Source organism: Delphinapterus leucas, chromosome 16 (assembly GCF_059928025.1).
Source record: "Delphinapterus leucas isolate spDelLeu-1000000601 "Yukka" chromosome 16, BTC_Dleu_Yukka2, whole genome shotgun sequence".
Classification (NCBI taxonomy): domain Eukaryota; kingdom Metazoa; phylum Chordata; class Mammalia; order Artiodactyla; family Monodontidae; genus Delphinapterus; species Delphinapterus leucas.
Window position 1 is genome coordinate 41,096,872 of NC_143144.1, and position 20,881 is coordinate 41,117,752.

The 20,881-nt window shown below is 42.5% G+C and overlaps 1 protein-coding gene across 9 annotated transcripts in view; it reads right to left on the minus strand.

Annotated features, from left to right (window-relative positions):
- Nucleotides 1–1,750: 1,750 nt before the first annotated feature.
- The window catches only part of ERCC6 (ERCC excision repair 6, chromatin remodeling factor), a 69,898-nt gene continuing 50,767 nt past the window's right edge, over nt 1,751–20,881 (minus strand). For 2 of the 9 annotated variants that reach the window (XM_022564488.3, XM_022564487.3), the window contains exons 9-21: nt 19,183–19,353; nt 18,304–18,480; nt 13,360–13,476; nt 11,591–11,686; nt 9,121–9,336; nt 8,541–8,651; nt 8,037–8,156; nt 7,542–7,636; nt 6,798–6,943; nt 6,011–6,712; nt 4,262–4,466; nt 3,557–3,635; nt 1,751–2,412 (exon numbers count right to left, since the gene is read on the minus strand). In XM_022564488.3, coding sequence (XP_022420196.2) covers nt 1,990–2,412; nt 3,557–3,635; nt 4,262–4,466; nt 6,011–6,712; nt 6,798–6,943; nt 7,542–7,636; nt 8,037–8,156; nt 8,541–8,651; nt 9,121–9,336; nt 11,591–11,686; nt 13,360–13,476; nt 18,304–18,480; nt 19,183–19,353 — 2,658 coding nt within the window. In that variant the 3' untranslated portion in view covers nt 1,751–1,989. Of the gene's footprint in view, nt 2,556–3,434; nt 3,636–4,261; nt 4,467–5,727; nt 5,828–6,010; nt 6,713–6,797; nt 6,944–7,541; nt 7,637–8,036; nt 8,157–8,540; nt 8,652–9,120; nt 9,337–11,590; nt 11,687–13,359; nt 13,477–18,303; nt 18,481–19,182; nt 19,354–20,881 lie in introns of those variants that run through there. The other 7 variants (XM_089897823.1, XR_002643304.3, XR_016388101.1 and 4 more) reach the window with 7 other exon arrangements.

Consider the following 20,881-nt stretch of genomic DNA (forward strand, 5'->3'; position numbering starts at 1 on the left):
CTTGATGAGAAGGCTACAACTTCCCTAGCTTGCTAGAGTTTAGATTTCACACAACAGAGCTAGGATGCCAAAGCACTTCGCACTCGTGAACTGCATCGGTACTTTAATCCGAGAACAAAAGGGATGCAATTTTCTTAATTGAAATGAAGATTACATTTCAATTAATGACTTGATTATAAAAATTAAAAAAGAACCTCCCAGAAACAAAAGTCATTAATTTTGACTCCCTTCTGAGCCAAGTAGTCAAGTTTAGGATGTACTGACCTGTTTAAAAGTCTCTATTATTTCTAGATAATGATGGCAGAATGAAGAAAATAACAGAATCTTCTTCCTCTAATACCGAACCACTTTAAAAACAGAATAAAATTAAAAAGCCAGAACCCAAAAAAAGAAGCAGAAAATTCTGGTGGGAGTTATGACTCTGACAATGACATCTCCTAATCTAAGGGGAAGGATTCATGGCCCAAGCCATTTAACAAAATCTCAGAACAGAAAAGTAAAACCCAAGTCCTCCAACCAAAAGCTGCATGCTGCCCAGCAGAGGCTCTCCCCGACCTCCAAACCCACACCCCTTCTCTCTGGGTGGCAGGGAAGAGCATACAGGAGATCTGGACCCAGCTGCCTGATTTTAGCATGAGCTAGATGTAAAGAAACAGCATGGGAGGAAGGAGAGCACAATACAGAAAAATCAGAAAGAGTGAAAACAGCAGGCCAGAGGAAACAACTCTAAGAAACAAGCTGCACCGTGACAGCTCTAGAAGACATTTAAGGAAGCCAATGAACTTCAGAAAACAGGACTTCAGAGCTGTGATGATAAAACAATGACAAGGAAAGAAAAACAACGCTAAGAAAACAAACTAAGGATCAAAACAACATCATCACAAAACTCTAAACACATAAACAACAGCCAGAAACAGATGCAGCTGAAAACCAAACCTCTAAAACAGGAGAGTCACGGCGAACGGAAAGGGAAAAGAGAGATGAAGATGACTGGACAGAAGAAGGAGAACAATGATGTCTGATATAAAGTTACCAGCATCCTTAGAAAGACAGACAATGAATAAGGTAAAAAAGGTTCAAAGTTCCCGCCCAGGATGTAAGCAGAGAGAGGGCTGGAATGGTGCTCACTATGTGGTGATGATGGCATATCCGGGTGTGGTCTGGAGCAATGTCCGTGTGCGTGTGTGCGTTGGTGGTTTTATTTGTACCTACTTTTGGTTCTGCTTGAGTTTTTTTTTTAAGATAACATATATTTTCCTAAAACCACTATTCACTATGCGGGGGGGAAAGGTGCCCTTTGCTTAAAATAAAGCCACTGTAAACTGAGAAAACTACAAGTTTCTGAAAATACATGTCTCATCATTTACTATCAAGCTATTCCATGCTTTACTAATAAAAATACCTGTCAATTTAACAGTACCTTAACAGAAGATCGTTTAAAGGCAACAAATAGGACTCAAAAGGTAACAAGTCTGATCTCTTTTTTGGGTGGCAAATGATCGATTTAAACATTTAAAAGCTAGGTACCAAAAACAATTCTGTTATCAGATACTGACGAACTGATTTACTGAACAGGTCTAACTGAATATAAGACATGTTTTTAGCACCAGTAAAAAGAATTCTTGAGAGTTCTGGTCTATAAACTTCTAAATGAGTAGTAATGTACTCCCTGACAGCATCTTCTGGGTAAAAGAACAAATGTGTTCCAAGGATTAACAGTTAGGTCCCTGATTTCATAATTAATTTTGGAAAAAAAAAAAAAAAAAGAAACCAGGTATTTGGAAAAAAAAAAAAGAAATCCAGGTATTTTTTAAGTTTCAGAGAAGAACTTCTTCCTCCTTAAAGTTTTAACTATGAGGTAGCTATCATTCAAAGTAAACATCAAATGCAGCCAACTTCCATTGACAAAACATGATAATTAATCTTAAGATTAATAATCAGAAATTTCCACTAGAAAAAGTCAATTTAAAGTTCAGAAGGTAATATTGATTAGCAGTACTCTGGCTTGAGTTTCCAAATTCCTTCACCACCTGAAGTTCTATGAAAAGTGCACAGATTTCTCAATAGTTCTCGAAAGACACAAGACTGTGATGCTGATAACTTGGATTCAAACTCCTGCAGTATCTCCCGAGTGCTGGCCTGGCCATCAACTTGGGCCTGAAAGGCAATGAAGTTTCTCATTTCTACCAGAAGGTCATCGTGTTCCATGCTGGAAGGCGGAGGAGTAGAAGCCTCTGGAAGGTACCCACTTTCACTTTCTAAGCGCTCTGGCAAAATTAGGTGGTTTCTAGCTCTCATTTTGGCCAACAGTGAGGATGAAGTGAGGGCCCCGGATGAAGGCTCTGCATCTTCAACTTTTCCTCTAAAATGCTCCGAAACATTATCTTTTCCATCCTTTTTCATAGTGCTGTCCTGGAGAAAGAAGACCAGTGCATCGATATATTTAATCTCCAGTTTACGCTCCCACTACTTATTTCTCCAAATGCTCTGAGGGGCCATAAGATAATACACATGCCCAGGGCACTGAGGTTGATGGAGAATGGATGATACACCATCTAATGGAAAGGGAAAGGAGGAGAGTCAAGTGTCTAAATGCACCCACTCTTAGAAAACATTTCCTAAAAAACCCAAAACTACACTATTTGCTTCGTCACCATCCTGAGGGACGAGAGTGGAGGGAGGGCAGAGAGGGTGGGGCCGGGCTTCCGAAGAAGGCTTCTAGGGAAACCGTCTCCAGCAGGTACGAGCTCTGTGGGCATTTACTGTTCTTCCTCCCAAATTTTCCCGGATCTGAGCACCGTGGGATAAGGAACAATATCAGAGCTGTACTTCCTTCACTTTTAAATCTTTTTACTACTTTACACCTCATGTGAGTTTCCTTAGAACAGCTACATAAATCTAGTTTTTCTTCACATTCCTACTGCTAAAAGAACATAACACAGGAAGTCAAAAAAAAAAGGTTCTCAATTCCTAAATGTGTTCATATTAATCTAAAACAGGAATCTGAACCTGGGAGTTTTCAAATTTTATAAGTAACATGACCCTTAAGCAGAAAAAAACAAAGTATTAAATGATAAGAGTATGGCCTACTATTTACTCTCAGTGAAGCGCTCAAGGCCTTCGGGGTTGTAGGACAGGCAGAGAAGGGCACAGTGCTCTGGCAGCTAGGAAATTACAAACAACATTCAATAAAGGCCCTCTAGACCTTTAGTCTAGAGGGCAGTGGTCCTTGGAGCTAGTACTTCACCTCCGGATGGGGCAGGCGGTATGGGCAGCAACTCACACATCACCCATCCTTATATGAACTTTTGGAAGACAAAACAGAGATTCTACTATGGATCTTGGGTTAAAGACTTTGTCTTTTCTAGGAAGTTCGCTGGCCCTTTTAAATTCACAGAAAAGTACTTCATAAATGCATGAAAGTGCATACATACAATGTAAACATCAGATGTCATTGTGCCAGTGATGCTCTTCACATGCAGAATCGAGTGAAATCTTCATGGCAATTCAATTAAGTAGATCTCACAAATGAAAAGTTGATAGGCTATCAGATTACCTGGCATTTCTCCTTTGGAGATGTTGAAGAGGGATGCTGCACAGAGAAGCTGGAGTTCCTTTTCTGACCAAATCTTCTCCTAAATACCGAAGAGAGTCATAGTTGATAAAATGTAACTTTGTGACAGATGAGAATGCCCTTCCAACAACTAAACTCCTCTTGGAGCAATTTTCTTCTGCACGGTTATTCTTTCGCAGCCATGATGCTTCTGCTCTATCCCCTGAGATTCCCGTACTTTACTCTCCTAGTAAAGTAGTAGAAATTATTACTGCATCTCAAGTAAAAACCACTCAATATCCTTGCTCAACTTACTACCCTTGAATTCTAGGTAGGGAAACTATTCTAAAAGAGCACGCTGAATACCATAGTAATTACTGATTGCTGAAACCTAGCTAATCATCTTATTAAAGTTTAATCGTTATTCTGTACCTCTTACTATTTTTTATGACATCACCTCTTAAGCAAAACAGATTTCTCCTTTCCCTGAAAAATCAGCTTTGGAAAGGAGGGAATGAAAGCAAAGAAGAAGGTAAGATGATAAAAGTCTTTCCCCAAGTCACATACATCTGGCTGACCCAATCCCTCCCTGAGAGATTTTCTATTGCTTCAGATAAACGGGAGGAGGTATCCCCGCCTGCCCTGATTTTATTTCCAGCCCAGCAGGTTTGGCCTCCTCACAAGCATGGCAGGGTGGCAACCTCTTACTTTCTTCCTGCTGGTGTACCAGCCACCCCCCTGTGGCCGGTCCAGGTGGGAACACCAGATGCTGCTCCCAGACACCGCTGCCGAGAGAGTCTCAGTGCTTTGAGGGCATCCTGGGCCACACGGTTGGCCTCTGCCTCCACCAGCACGTAGTCTGGACTGGCTCCGTCCATGATGGCATCATGCTTCATGATGCTGTGCACACCCACTGACAAGAGCAAAGGAAACAGTGAACATGTTATTTCAGCTCGTACATAATCACACGTTTTCTTCTGTATAGGCTAGTGTGTTGTGGGTAGAGGAAACATCATGAACGTTTTTAGCTGCTATTCACCCGTGATCACCAGGACCCAGGAACTTTTACAAATGCTGCTGCTCTTCACCTGCATCTCTACCCGACGAGGGAGGGACTATCAACTGTCACTGCTTTGTATAATCAAAGCATAATGCTTTAATAACCACACTTCAACATAAATTCTTCACTGTTACCTGGAAAACTTTAAAATCTCCTACTAATATATTCTCTATTGAAGGGGGAAAATATACAAATATAAAATAAAACTACAGAATTTCTAAAAAGTAATGATGATGGAAACACTACATATCAGAAGAATCCAATGCAGTCATCAGTGGAAAATGCATAGCCCTAAATATGTCTATCAATAAAAATGAAAACAAAAATAAAGGAACTGAATTCCAAGTCAAACAGTTTTATAAAAATTAGGACCAAAAAACTCATCAAAACAAAAACAAAAGCAACAGGAAGAAAATACTGAAGATAAAAGCATAAATTAATGAGGTAGAGAACAACCATGGATCTAATTAATAAATCAAAAACCTGGTTTATTGGGAAAAAAAATCACAAAATAGACAATCTACTAGCTTAACCTGACAAAGGAAACGGGGGAAAAATATACAAAATTAGAAATGACAAGGGGGAAATTATCTTGAAAAAGAAGCCAATTTAAAAAAAATTATTACGAGTATTTTCTATGCCTCCATGCAAATAAACTTGAAAACTAGACAAGACAGATAATTTTTCTTAGGAAAATAGACCAAGAACTGTAGAAAAAAACAGAGCAAGTTACCAATGAACTACCTTACAAGAAAGCATCAGGCCCAGGTGGTTTCCTTCTGAGATGCCATATGTAAGCCTGCTTTCCTGAACAGAAACTGATTCTGCAATCTTTGGAAAGTCAAGGCTGTCACCTTGGGAACACAGTGACTGGTGAGACCTGAGTAAGACAGTCCCAGGGATGACTAATTTGTGCAGGCTGGCCGGTCCCTCCAGGGTCCTGAGCAATTGTTGAGTCTGCTTTCCTAATTTTTCTCCCTTGATATTAGCTACCAGCTTTCCTACTTCCAGAGTGCCTGCCTCTGGCCATGCCCCTGTCTCTCTCCCCCATGATCTGTCACTTTACTCTCCTGTGTTTGTTAAATCAGATAAATATAGCATGCAGAGAAATCACCTATGAATGTTCAGGTAGTACAAATCTATTTTAAGCATTGCACCCCTCCTGTATGTGGTTAGAAGTCGAGTCCTATTGTTCTCCCAAGGTTCAAATTCTCCTAGGAAAGAGAGGTGAAAATGATTTTCAAAAATGTCAATACATTTCAAATCTGAGTTTTAGAAGGAAAAATACTTCCAGTTGACCACACACTCTGCACTGTCAGGAAAGGCTGCTTCCGCTAGAAGTGGCCCCCTCATTTCTATTCCTAGCACACCTGTGGCAAGGTCAGCAAAAGGAGTACCTGATTTTCTGAAAAGCTTTTCCAGGACGTAGTCGTCATGGCTGCGTTCCTTGGGCTCGCTCTCAGTTTCATTGTCCTGCCTCCGGTACTGCTTCTTCTTCACCAGGTGCGGAATTCGAGTTCCCTCAAACTTGGCATCTCTGCGGTGCTTAGAGCTCTTAAGCTTTTGCTTCGGCCTCAGATGTTTCTCCAGGGTCTTTTCTTCTGCCACATGATGTTTCGTTTTCGACTTGTGCTTATAAAAATTATTTTCTGTTTGCTCATTCTCCCAAAGAGGTTCTGTTTGAACCCGGCAGCTTTCTCTTTTATCAGAAAGACCCTCCTTTTCATCGATGCTTTCCTCACCAGACATCCTGTACATTTTGCTGATTCTTGGAGAATCTGAACCTTCCCTGTTTCCATGAATCACTGAGGAATCCTGCAGTCTGGACACTGCACCTGTCTCTTCTCCAAGCCTCTCACTGTTAGTTAGACTACAAGACGTTTGAGGGGCATCTTTCAAAGGATCACCTAGATTAGAAGTTACTGCATTCACTTCAGGTCCTAGAGCTGCAGATTTCTCTTCAGATGACGTGGCAACGTTTGCAGATGTGTTAGAACCAGGGAACTTTTTACCTACTGGAATGTTCTGGTCTGTTCCAAAAGCCGGTTGAAGTTTTCTTTTTAAACGGCGTTTGGGTGTCTGAACATCTGAACCAGTTCCTGTGAAAGGGAAAAACATGCTAGTGTTATACTGCATAATTCTTATGTATTTCGTTACTTTAAGTTAAATTACTTTATGGAATACCTGCAAAAATAGCACTTGTTTCAGTGCTCTGGGATGTATCAGGACTAGTCAGAGTAAACAGCTCATAAAGATCATTGGATTTGAAAAATCGCCTTTGCTTTGGATCTTTTAGCACTCTATTTGTCAAAAACTGCTTGAAGATTTGTCTAAAAAGATAGAAATCAAGCTGGTATGAAACAATGTTCAGCTGTACCTCAGAATTCTAAACATACAGTAATTGTTTATTAATAAGGTAGAAAAACAATCAGGTTCAAAGACATTTTTAAAAAACACACAATAAGACATCTAAGCTTATTTTAATGAGAAAGAAAAAAAACAAGATAAAAAAACCAAAACACATATTGCTCAGTTACAGCAACTATTGCTCTAAGATGGAAAGACTTCTTTTTTTTTTTTTAATTAATTAATTTGCTGTGTTGCGTCTTCGTTGCTGTGCACAGGCTTTCTCTAGTTGCCACGAGCGGGGGCTTCTCTTGTTGCAGAGCGCGGGCTCAGTAGTTGTGGCTCGCGGGCTTAGTTGCTCCGCCGCATGTGGGATCTTCCCAGACCAGGGCTCGAACCCATGTTCCCTGCATTGGCAGGCAGATTCTTAACCACTGCACCACCAGGGAAGTCCCAAGACTTCTTAAAGTACTATTTTTTAAAAATTCCCTGCTCCAAACCCTGGCAGCGTGCCTCTCCCTCCTGCACACCCGCAACCAGGAGAGCACCCTCCGGTCAAGGAGCACAGCCACGTGTACTGACCGGTGGTAAATCTTCTCTTCAATGGTGCCTGCGGTCAGAAGCCTGTACACCGTCACCTGTTTCTTCTGGCCTATCCGCCACGCTCGCTCCCGGGCCTACGGTAGAAGAAATGCAGCTCAACAAGGGCCCTTCTCAGCGATAAGCACTGATTAATAGCCGGTCGCTTCCTTCCACTCCCAAAATTAGAATTTTGGCTAATGAGGCTAAGTACAACCAAGGCCTATTAAGGAAGATAAACAGGCAGGTGACAAAACAGACCTAGCCAACTCTACCTGGAAAACAATGTGTGTCTGTCCCCTCCCACGTTCTCTTTTTACCCATGTCTAGTGTGCCTGCTACGGGAAAACTGTGAAGACCCTTACTCCAAGCTGAAGACAAGCTACAACCAAGATGTGAGCTATATGCTGAGGGTAACGTGGCACCGAAGGACGCTCCCGAGTGCAAGCCATCAGATAGTATGTCACCAACACGCTCCTTTAAACAAAATAAACGGACCTGCACGTCTGTGCTTGGGTTCCAGTCAGGGTCATAGATGATGACTCGGTTTGCCCCCGTCAGGTTGACTCCTAGGCCACCCACCCGAGTGGTCAGAAGAAACACAAATATGGATGTGTCCTAGAGGTAAGACACACAACACTCAGTATGCACATGGAAGACTAGTTACAGCTCTTCACCTCTGCCTTTACATATTCTCCACACGGAAGCCTGTTCCCAATACAAGCAATGGGTTATGCCCCAGAAACCTCTGGTCAGCCAAGATCCCATCTCACAGCTTCTACTTTTAATATCAATTATATTAGCAATATTTAAAGCCGGGTTTTCGAGAAGGAATACACATTCTCTGTTTAAACACAACACATCCCAATAATCCAGAAATGCACTGAGTTAAAAGCACCCACTGCCCAATCCCAGATGTAGCACTGTGGGTGCAGACCTCTCCTTCTTTCCCCTCCGCACAAAGTAGCACCATGTGACTTCATCATTCTGTTCACTTGTTACCTCATTGTATCTTGTAATCAGTGGTTGTCTTGAAGCTATCGCAGTGGTACCATCCATCTTGAGATAGGAATACTTTTGGTCCCTAAGGAATACTTCAAATATGTCCAACATCTGTTTGGGAAAAGGGGTGGAGGATATAAGAGTTTAAAAATCAAATGTACATCTCCAGTGAGTACTCCACATTTGTGTAAAGAGTCACATCCTTCCCAAAAGGCTTATATTAAAAGGGGTTTCCTGATTCGAGGAAGATAAATGTAATTACTGCAAGAATATTTTTGGTATTTCCATACTGTTAATTCTTACATGTTTTGTAATCAGCACAGCATTTATTTGAGTTCAGACCCAAACTCACCTGCACCCCATAATCACATGGTAATAAACCTTTTTTAAAAAGCCGACTTCTGGGCACCAACTCTAGAGAAAGGTCCCATCTCCCAAAGAGCTTTGCAGGCTGCCACTTCAGGGTCAATGGGTGGATTTGCCTTTGGAATCAGTATTTTAGACAATATCTCATTTTTTGAATAATGGTTGTGAGTCATAAAGAACCAACTTGTTTCTTGTATGAGGTTTGTATACTCACCTGTCTGGACTGAGAAAACAGCAATACTCGTTGGCCCTGCTTGTGCCATATTTTCAACAAGGACTCAACAACTATCATTTTCCCAGAACGTTTCCAGTGTCCAAACTGATCTTCCCCTAGTTCCTCATCTGGAATTCCTTTAAGATTCTTGGGGCCTCCAGAAAAGAGATCAGGGTGGTTGCAGATTTTTCTTAGGGCTACAAGTCCAGAGAAAATCTATGGTACAAAAGAATTATGTGCACTCAGATTACCCCACGTAAAATACTATTCACTCCGGAAGGAAAGGAAGGAGGCTGTTTGATATGTAACACAGATTAAAAAGTAATTCTTCACCAGCTTCTTAGTTTCCTCCCTAACCACAGCATATTAGGAGCTGGAAGAAATCAACCTTTACACATCTTCTTTTCCTGACAGGGCACGTTCTCTAAAAACAAAAAAAATCCTTTTGGACCAAACATATCTACCAGGGTCACATTCAACTGCTGATGATTTATTTTCCCTCTAGAAAAAAAAAGTATGCAGTTCACAGCATATAAAAAACTGGCTCACCTTTTAAATATAAATAAGAAACATCACGCCCATCTAAAATTTAGGGAAATCTACCATGTAACTTAACAAATGCATTTATTAGTTTTTTAAACATTTTTACTGGAGTATGATTGCTTTACAGTGGTGTGTTAGTTTCTGCTGTATAACAAAGTGAATCAGCTGTACATATACATATATCCCCATATCTCCTCCCTCTTGCGTCTCCCTCCCACCCTCCCTATCCCACCCCTCTAGCTGGTCACAGAGCACCGAGCTGATCTCCCTGTGCTATGCGGATGCTTCCCACTAGCATCTATTTTACAAACAAATGCATTTAAAAATTGTACTCCTAAGTAGCTCACTAGAAGTTCTGTATTTTAACATGTGAGTCAGAGGCTGAAATTCCCTTTACCTTTACATTAGTTTATCAGGAAACATACCCACGTGGAAAATCTACGGATGGGAATGACGTGCAGGACTTTTCACGCAGCAGAAGGGCTTGGAGACCCAAAGTGAGAGAGCCCACCCGCCCGCCCCAACAAGAGGGAATCTTTCACAGGTCTCACCCCTGACTCAAGTCACACTCACCAGTATAAAAACTCAAGTGGAAAAAGATAAATCATAAATTAAGCCAAAAACCAAAGAGTATGGTAGTTTTAACTAGTAAGCAGTTAAACAAATAAACGATAACGATCTGAACAAAGCAGGAACCCCATCACCGCGCCCCAGAGTCATCTGTTACTTGTCTTTCTTCCTGGAGATCTCTGCTGTCCAACACAGCAGTCACAAGCTATGTGTGGCCACTGAGCACGTGAAGTGTGTAGTCCAAATTGAGATGTGTTACCAATATAAAATACCCAATTTTGAAGACTTAGTACAAAGAAGAGTAAAATATCTCAGTAGTTTAAAAATTTTGATTACATATTAAAATATTTTAGATACATCAGGCTAAATAAAATATATTATCAAAGTTGATCTCACCTGTTTTGCTTTTTAATCTTTTTTAATGTGAGTACTAGAAAACTTAAAATCACACATGTGGCTTGTGTTCTCTATCTACTGGACAGTGCTGATCTAGACCACCTAAGGCTTCACAACTTGGAGACACGTGAAGATAAGTTAAGGGGAGATACAGGAGAGATGAATAAATGTGAATGATTTCAAAACCTCCTAGAGATGCCAATGACAGATGAAACAAATAGTAAGAGCTGGGTAAAAGAACGAAAATGCCTTAATCTGGAGGAAAAACCATGTAGATACTACGGAACACAGGCAGCCTCATCACCCACACTCATCTCTATCTGTCTCCATGCAGGAGGCAGCAAAGTGTATTTCCAAGCATCCCATGCTGCTCAGCTGTACCTCCAACGAGGATGGACCAAGGACTAAGGAAGTCTTACCTGTCAAATAAAAATACAATTCATGCTTCAAGATACTGAAGCACAAAGAAGTTGAAGAGTTCACGTGAAGCTTCTGACTAAAGCTGATGATAAACTTACTACATGTGCTGAATGAAGAGACGTTTACCCACATATATTGCTGAATATGGCCAATAACTAAAATGTTATTACTTATACAAAAATGTATAACAATAATTCTTCCTCTGTGCAGCCCAGCAGTCCGGGGCTGCTCCCGACAGGCTACAGAGGAACAGCAATCCCTGTAGGACCCACCATTACAGACCCTGTTGTCTAGTGCATTCTTCCACTAGACCATGCAGTGCTGGGTTCAAGTGTAACAGTGCTGCAGTACAGATAAAAAGGGAGCATGCTCAAACTGTGTGTTCTCTTACTTCTGGAAGGGCTTCAAATGAAGGGAAGGTTCACACCCAAATATTTTCAAGAGGGTAATAACAGTGAATCCTTGACTAGTACTAGTTTCCTTTCCTCCCCCACTTTCCTTGGTCCACAATTCTTTCTCCAGCTTCTATTATTTGGCTGACCTGCATCTCTCCATTGAGAATTCTGTAAACTTCTTTGGAATCAATGAAATTTTGGTAGACTTTATGTTGCTCATCTGTAAGACGGCAAAATAAGACCTAAGGGGAGAATAAAAACAGAGCTGAAAAAAAAAACTTAACAAAGCAAAATAACTAAAATAGTAACAAAATTTACTAATCAAAAGAACACAATGTATGTAATTTTCAGTGTACATCCTATTAAAAACAAAACAAAAAGAAGCCACATCTCAGAGCTGAGCAAAGAAGAGCTCCCTCCTCTCAAGAGCCCCCTCCGTTTCTGTCTTCCATCCACTTTTTGGTCCCCATGGCATATGGTCCCCACCCCACTATCCCGGGAGTCCCTGAAGCCTGGCTTCCTGCTCATGGGGAAGTTCAGGACCAGGTGCACAGTGCTTCCTCCATCCCAGCCTTCGAGTGCTCAGACCATCTCAGCTCGCAATCCCCTCAACCCACTCTTCACTTCAGCAAACCTGACCAGGAACCTTAACCTTACCTGGCACACCCCTTCCCCTTCCTGGAGTTCTAAACCATCCCCAAGTTTACCAGACTCACCTCTGACAACCCCTTACCCTGCCAGCCCAACAGCGTCTACTAACCCACGCCCCCACGTTCCCCTCACCCCCCGACATTCTGCCTCTCAACCCTCCTCTCCTTCTCTAAGACCACTGCCACCATTTCACGGCCTATGTTCCTCGGCTAGTCACAAACCCACGGTATTTTCCTTCATCTACCCCTCTGCCACCCACTGCATCTGCCCTGCAAACTTCCAAATGAAGAGGAACTCAACTGCCTGCCTTCTCCACTCCTTTGTGGTAAGTGCTGAGTGCCGCTGGAGACAGCCCCACCAGGGCGGCGTCCTAGAGAGGAGCCACCCCCACCCCCCGCTCAGCACCTGCTCACACCCAGATGGCCATGACAACACTCCTCACTCTCCCCAAGCCACCCACCCACCACCTGTGTCCCCACCTCTACTTAAAACATCAAGAACAAAAAACAGAAATAGAAACTGAAGCTATCAGGCCTGATCTCCTAATTTTCACTCTGTAAAATGTATCTATTTCTTCATCTGTCACACCTGGCTGTTCTCCTTTATTCTCAGAGCAGTAGGTCCCTACAAGGGATCCAGGACAACCCTTTCATCTTTGCACCAGATCTGAAAACCCACTCATCTTCCTCAGATCAGTGCTCCACACCTTAGATGCCCCAAAAACTGACGGGGATGCTTCCCTGGTGGCGCAGTGGTTAAGAATCCTCCTGCTAATGCAGGGGACATGGGTTCGATCTGTGGTCCGGAAAGATCCCACATGCCGCGAAGCAACTAAGCCTGTGCACCACAACTACTGAAGCCCGCGTGCCTAGAGCCCGTGCTCCACAACAAGGGAAGCCACCGCGATGAGAAGCCCTCGCACCGCAACTAAGAGTGGTCCCCGCTCGCCGCAGCTAGAGAAAGCCCGTGCACAGCAACAAAGACCCAACGCAGCCAAAAATAAATAAATTAAAAAAAAAACTGAGGGGGAAAACTCCCTGAAAGGATGTGCACAATGACCACCTCCACTTCCCCACCCTCCAGTCACTCCTGAGCCCAGCAGGCTCACCTGTCGTAGGCAGGTATATACAGCGGTAGACTAGCCTGCCCCACAGCACCAGAGACCACACCTGTTAGCCTCACCTATTCTGTGTGTGAAAAGCAGGGTGAATGCCAGGTACACCTGTGCTTTAGGAATGTTTTGATAATTCTTGTATTTACAGACCTGTTCATTTTTATCTGGCAAAGAAAGGCTCATTTTGACATCCGACTTCATTCTCCGCAGTAGGTACGGATTTATGGTGTCTCGTAGAACACATGCACACTTATAAGCAGTTTTAACCTTTAATAAGAGAAAAGGGGAAACAATTACTGTGCATCTGAGGAACACATTTGTTCTTACCTCTCAATTGATTCCAATGCTTAAAAAAATTTTTTTAAAAGAATGACCAATGGTTGTACAAAATTGTGGGAAACAGTAGGAAAATGGTTTGTAAAACTTTAAGTTCCATATACTCCAGGACGCAGTAGCTTTCATAATAATATCATCAATAAAAAAAACAAAACAAAACTTCTCATTAACCAAAATGTACGAAAGAACAACTGGTAATTTTGTGCCCTGTTCCACCTCTATTTAATTATTATTATATAGTTAAACCCTAAAGTGGAGATTTATTCAGTGCTTGACCCCCTCTAGGGAAAAAAACTGCTTTCAAACAAATCTCAGTTTATAATCTTGTACTCTCCAATAGCCACAAAGGAACTGCTACTCTGCAAGACTGAAGATCAAACACTAACTCAGGGAAACGCTGCAGCAAGGGGAACAGCAGATAATAAGCAGAGATTACTGCCCACAGGAGACTCAGAGAGTAAGTTCAAGAAAAGCCCTATGATCCCAGAAATGAAAGGTCACTCCAGCCTAAAATGGAGCATATGGCTCTGTAATGGAGCACAGCCACATGAGATGGGTATTAACTGTCCAGAGAAAAACAAAGACCCACAGTGCAGGAAACCACTCTCTCTGCAATTCACTTAAAGGCAAAGAATTCAATAAATTATTGATACTTTGAAAAAAATCTAAATAGGCTTAACAACCTAGTAAATACTATTTAATGGAACAAGAAAATTTCCAACCAAAGCTTAAATTTAAGAAAGTTATCAGCAAAATGAATAATTAAAAGAGCTTGAATAAACACAGAAAAATTCAAGTTAAAAAATTAACATGGTTGGGCTTCCCTGGTGGCGCAGTGGTTGAGAGTCCACCTGCCGATGCAGGGGACACAGGTTCGTGCCCCAGTCCGGGAAGATCCCACATGCCGCGGAGCGGTTAGGCCCATGAGCCATGGCCGCTGAGCCTGCGCGTCCAGAGCCTGTGCTCCGCAACGGGGGGGAGGCCACAGCAGTGAGAGGCCCGCGTACCTCAAAAAAAAAAAAAAAATTAACATGGTAGAAAAGAAAACACCTTAAAAGACCCTAAGAACACCTCACTCAAGTCTGTATACATGTATGTCATGTATGTGTATATATCTTGTATGTCTAGACATAAAAACAGTTTGGGGCTTCCCTGGTGGCACAGTGGTTGAGAGTCCGCCTGCCGATGCAGGGGACACGGGTTCGTGCCCCGGTCCGGGAAGATCCCACATTCCGCGGAGCGGTTAGGCCCGTGAGCCATGGCTGCTGAGCCTGCGCGTCCAGAGCCTGTGCTCCACAATGGGAGAGGTCACAGCAGTGAGAGGCCCACATACCGCAAAAACAAAGACAGAAAAACAAAAAAACAGTTTTACTTGGACCAGCAGACAATAACAAAGAAACTCTATTCATCAACGACTTTTGGTTACAGGTAACCCTGTAAATATATCATTCAGAAATTGATAAAAATTACCAGAAGATGATAATCAGGTACATTTTATGGCTTGTAATGCTGAGATAAATTTCAAATTTTAACAAGACATTGCAGTCCTACCAAGGAAGCAAGTACATTATTTAAAATCTTCCTAAAAATATATACAGCGTGTTAAGGAAACTCTGCCCACATGCTCGCGTCTACCTCCATTTCTCTCCTCTCGAAGAATGAGTGAGATGCTGATGGCGCTGGAAACCCAGGGCTGGGCTGGTGCGTGGCCTGGCAGCTCGCTCTCTCCTGCCCGTCTACCCTTCTGGAAAGTCCGCCGGCCCCCAGCCCACTTGTGCTGAACTTGCAAGGGCTGGAGCTCAGAGTGGCTGGGGACGGGTCTGTTTCTCACACCCCACTCTCCCCAGAGGAAGATCTTAAGCTCTAAACTGGGGTGGGGATGTGAGAGCAGGGAAGACCAAGAAACCCTATTTTAGCTTTGACGTCACGCCACATTCTCCAGTCCAACCTTCGAGCCAATTCTATACTGAATTCCCTTCTGCTTCTTGTGTCTGCCTCTCTGTGAGTAAAAATGCACAGTGAGGATCCAACTGTGTTCCTTCGTCACTCCACCTCCCCACAGCTGTGGAAAATGGACACCTTGCTGAGCCCGCTCATGCTTCCTTCCTCTTCCTGAGGAGGCAGAGTGATAACTCCTCCCCAGTTCTGCCTCTCCCGGAGCCCAGTCACCTTAGGCAAGTCTCCAAAACGCTCAGTCTCAATAATGACCTTGAGCATGAAATGAGGAGGCTCAACTAGATGACTCCTCGGGCTCTTTTCAGTTCTAAAATCCCCTGCACAGGCTCAATGTACAAATCCAAGGGGCAGTCCATGTTTTGGGTAGTTAATGTTCTTCCCCCTCACCCTCCTCAGCCTTTTAGATCCTAACCATCCCCACCCAGGAAGCCTGCCTTGACTCCCACAAGCTCTGGATTGGCTGTCTCCCCTGAGCACAGTCTTCATTACCCTGTACCGTGATCATCTGTTTACCACTTTCCCCCCTGCACACTCTCCACTGGACCAGGAATGCTATTCGAGGGAAGGCTCTGATTGTCAGCCATTTCCCATCATTTTAGCCCCAGCCTGACACACAAAATACCTGCTGACAGACTACCTTCTTGGGATTCACTATTTCATGGCAACTATGGACTTAAAACAAAAAGGAGCAAATAAAAGCAGTACCTCTGCTCCCAAGGACTTTACAGTCTAAAAAGGGGAAAAAGATAAGTGCACAAACTTCTGAAACGAGGACTTCAAGGAAGAAACAGACCCTATTTGCACCGCCTCAAAGTATACCCCATAAATGACTTATTAATTATAAAGGAGAAGTGGTAGCTTCAAAGAGTTTAGAAGTCTGACACACAACACCTTGCCCAGTAATCAGACCACCACCGATGAAGGGACAAACCAACAGCATGTGCCTCCAGATACGAGTAAAGCACTGAGAGACAGGTCACTTCTGTGTATTCCTGCTCAAAGGGAATAAGCTGATTCCAATCACAAAGAATGGAAAACAAACCCAAGGTGAGGCACATTCTATGAAATAATAGGCCTGTAGTCTTCAAAAATGTCAAGTCATGAAGGCAAAAGGAAGATCACAGGAACAGCTTCAGATTAAAGGAGACTAAACAGACACGGAAATTACTGGAACAACCGGCACAATGTGCATGACAAATAGATTAGATAACAGAATTACATCAATGTTACATTTCCTCCTGATTTTGATGTTTATACCATGGTTATGTAAGACAACATCCCTCTTCTTAGGAAATATACACTAAAGGATTTGGAGAAAAGGGGCATCGTGTCTACAACTTACTCAGATGATTCAGGGAAAAAAAAGCATAAATTTGTGTGTGTGTGTGTATACGGCGGGGGGGGGGGGGGGAGAGAGACAGAGAGAGAGAGAGACAGAGAGACAGAGACAGAGACAGGTAGGGAAGGAGGAGGGAGGGAAGGAAAGATAAAGCAAATATGGCAAAATGTTAGCAAAATGCTAACAATTAGGGAATCTAGGAGCTATTTTTACAATTCTTGCAACTTTCTGTTAAGTTTGAAATTATTCCAAAATAAAGAGTTAAAAAAAAAAAGAACAAGATACATGAAGGATAACGGGGATTCAGTGGAGGAAGAGAGCTCCCGTAAAAGTTAATTAAAAATCAAAAATCATTCAATCTCAAAATTTTAAAGGTATTAAAATGGTTTTTGACAGTCCTCTAATCTTAAAGGTCTAAAATTCTTTTTCTAGTTATGTATTTTATTTCTGGCTCAGTCATAACCTGGCTGGTATAGGCCCCCACCTGAGAGCTGTGCAGAGACCCAGCCTCTCATGGAGGCTAGAGCCTGCCCCCAAATTCCATAAACCGCCCTCCAGTTGGCCTCACCTCCTAACGTTCCTGTCTGTGACAAGCCCACTCTACCAGTCACCAGGCCTGAAGCCTCAGGGGTTAGCTACAGCAAGCTCACCACTCTCCCACCAATCTCCTTTATCTTACCAACCTCCACATCTTGTTTGTTCTGCCTAGAAAACGCCACTTGGGACTCTTGCTCTAGACCTGCTTTCTCAGGACCATCACCCACATCCAGGTCCAGGCTCTCATCACCCTCACCCCCAACAATTCCTGCAGGTCCCTCAATGCCAGCCTCCCTCCCACAATTACCTGCAGCCTGAGTAACCGTCCAAGAACAGCCTGCTCCCAGCCTCCTGCTCAAACACCTTCAGTGGCTCTTCCCTGCCTAAGCGCTCCTGCCTCCCTTCAAGGCCCCCACTGCCAGCATCCACAGCTTTCCTGCAACTCCTCCAAAAGCATCTCCAGTCCAGTCAAGCATGTCTCCTCACTGCTCATGGTCACACAGAGTGGCTGCGTTATACTGTTGCTCTAACCTAGAATGTCCCACTTTTCCCAACCTCTTTTCCCAGGATCAGGTTAAAGGGTATACGTCTTGTTAAGTCTTCCCTGGTGTCCCCTTTGCTAAGCTTGTAAAGTACTTTATAAGATGCACTACCCAATTTGCACTATTACACGCTGTCCAGAATTGACTCACTCTTATCTCATAATTTCTGACTGCTCCTGAATATTTTACATGATTTTTTAAAAACTCATCTGGAAAATTATGCGCTATCAAGCAAAAATAATTTTGTGTTTTTTTTATCACATACCAATTTATAAGCTTGGTCATTTCCCTTACATTCTGAATGACTTGGCTACAAAGTATAGTATTTAGTAGGAACGTTTTAAATATTAAAACACCAGAAGTGTCACCTGCCTGATACACTACCTGTACTGGGGAGGCATTTGAATACCCCCCCATGGTGATGGGGACTGAGAACTGCTCCATAAACACGGGCAACGTGCCCAACTTTCCCGGGAAGATGAAATCAAAGAGTGACCACAGCTCACGGAGATTATTCTGCATCGGTGAGCCAGACAGGATGATGCGATGAGGGGTGCGGAACTGTTCGGGGAAAGCAAGGACTTTTCTGTTAAATACACCTTTTAGCAGACGATCACCAACCCTACCCCAAAACACTCCCATGCAATCTTATTATTTAACACAACTACATATTCTTTTGGTCTCCTCTAAAACGCATTTTATGAAACTTTAATTCTTCAATTACACATAGATTAAAAAAATATATATATAGGGAAGAATTTCTTACTGTTCAAGCTGAAGACTATGGACTAGAGTTGAATTTGGTTACATTCTAACAACTGATCCCTATAAGAGACATTAAGTAATGTGAACAATTAGAATTTTAGAAAACATGATTAAGTGCAAGAATGAAAAGTGTTCTGCATTAAGGCAAAATGTGTATTTCAAATTCCTTATGCAAAAGCACAAGGAGAGGGCTTCCCTGGTGGCGCAGTGGTTCAGAGTCTGCCTGCCGATGCAGGGGACACGGGTTCGTGCCCCAGTCCGGGAAGATCCCACATGCCGTGGAGCGGCTGGGCCCGTGAGCCATGGCCGCTGAGCCTGCGCATCCGGAGCCTGTGCTCCGCAACGGGAGAGGCCACAACAGTGAGAGGCCCGCGTACCACAAAAAAAAAAAAAAAAAAAGCACAAGGAAAGATTAAATAAGTCTGTTACTAAAAGCAGAGTTTATTCTCAATTAAATATTATCCACCTGGAAACCCTCCTTGTTATTAAAGGTCACACCTGTTTGCAAGCAAGAGTGATGGCAGCATTTGGATTCCGAATTTTGTGTCCTTCGTCCAAGATCACATAGTGCCAGTCATGCCTGCTAATATCATCTTGCATCAGTCGAACGTAGGAGTAAGAAGTGATCAAAATCCCATGACAATGAGCAATATCTCGAATTAGTTTCTCCTAAAATGATGACAAAATGGTAAAGACAGTTTTAAATAAGAAGTTAAATGAGGATGACTCTTAAAATCAACCTTTTAAGGACTTCTCTGGTGGTCCAGTGGTTAAGACTCCCCGCTTCCAATGCAGGGAGCATGGGTTCAATCCTGGTCGGGGAACAAAAATCCCACATGCCATGCGGCGTGGCCAAAAAACAAATAAATAAAATCAACCTTTCATGTGGAGAAAAGGGAACCCTCCTGCACTGTTGGTGGGAATGTAAATTGATACAGCTCCTATGGAGAACACTATGGAGGTTCCTTAAAAAACTAAATATAGAACTACCATACGACCCAGCAATCCCACTACTGGGCATATACCCTGAGAAAACCATAATTCAAAAACAGTCATGTACCACAATGTTCATTGCAGCTCTGTTTACAATAGCCAGGACATGGAAGCAACCTAAGTGTCCATCATCGGATGAATGGATAAAGAAGATGTGGCACATATATACAATGGAAGATTACTCAGCCATAAAAAGAAACGAAATTGAGTTATTTGTAGTGAGGTGGATGGACCTAGAGTCTGTCATACAGAGTGAAGTAAGTCAGAAAGAGAAAAACAAATACCGTATGTTAAAACACATATATGGAATCTAAGGAAAAAAAAAAAGGTCATGAAGAACCTAGGGGTAAGACGAGAATAAAGACACAGACCTACTAGAGCATGGACTTGAGGATATGGGGAGGGGGAAGGTTAAGCTGTGACAAAGTGAGAGAGTGGCATGGACATATATACACTACCAAACGTAAAATAGATAGCTAGTGGGAAGCAGCCGCATAGCACAGGGAGATCAGCTCGGTGCTTTGTGACCACCTAGAGGGGTGGGATAGGGAGGGTGGGAGGGAGGGAGACGCAAGAGGGAAGAGATATGGGAACATATGTATATGTATAACTGATTCACTTTGTTATAAAGCAGAAACTAACACACCATTGTAAAGCAATTATACTCCAATAAAGATGTTAAAAAAGAAAAGAAAGAAATAGCCATAGGTACCAGGAACAAACAGGGGATGGGCAGGGAAGAAATAGGTGAGGGAGATTAAGCGGTACAAACTTCCAGTTGCAAAATAAATGAGTCAAGGGTGAAATGTACAGTGCGGGGCAATGTAGTCAATAACTATGCAACATCTTTGTATGGTAACATATAATAATTAGACTTATCATGAAGATCATTTTGAAACCTATAGAAATATTGAATTACTATGTTGTGTAACAGGAATTAACATAGTGTTATAGGTTAATTATACTTCAAACACAAACTCATAGAAAAAGAGATCATAGTTGCGGTTACCAGAGGTGGAAGATGGGGGGGAGGAGGAATTGGATGAAGGCAATCAAAAGGTACAAACTTCCAGTTATAAGCTAAGTACTAGGGATGTAATATACAACATGACAAATATAATTAACACTCCTGTATGTTAGGTATGAAAGTTGAGAGTAAATTCTAGAGTTTTCATCACAGGAAATTTTTTTCTATTTCTTTAAT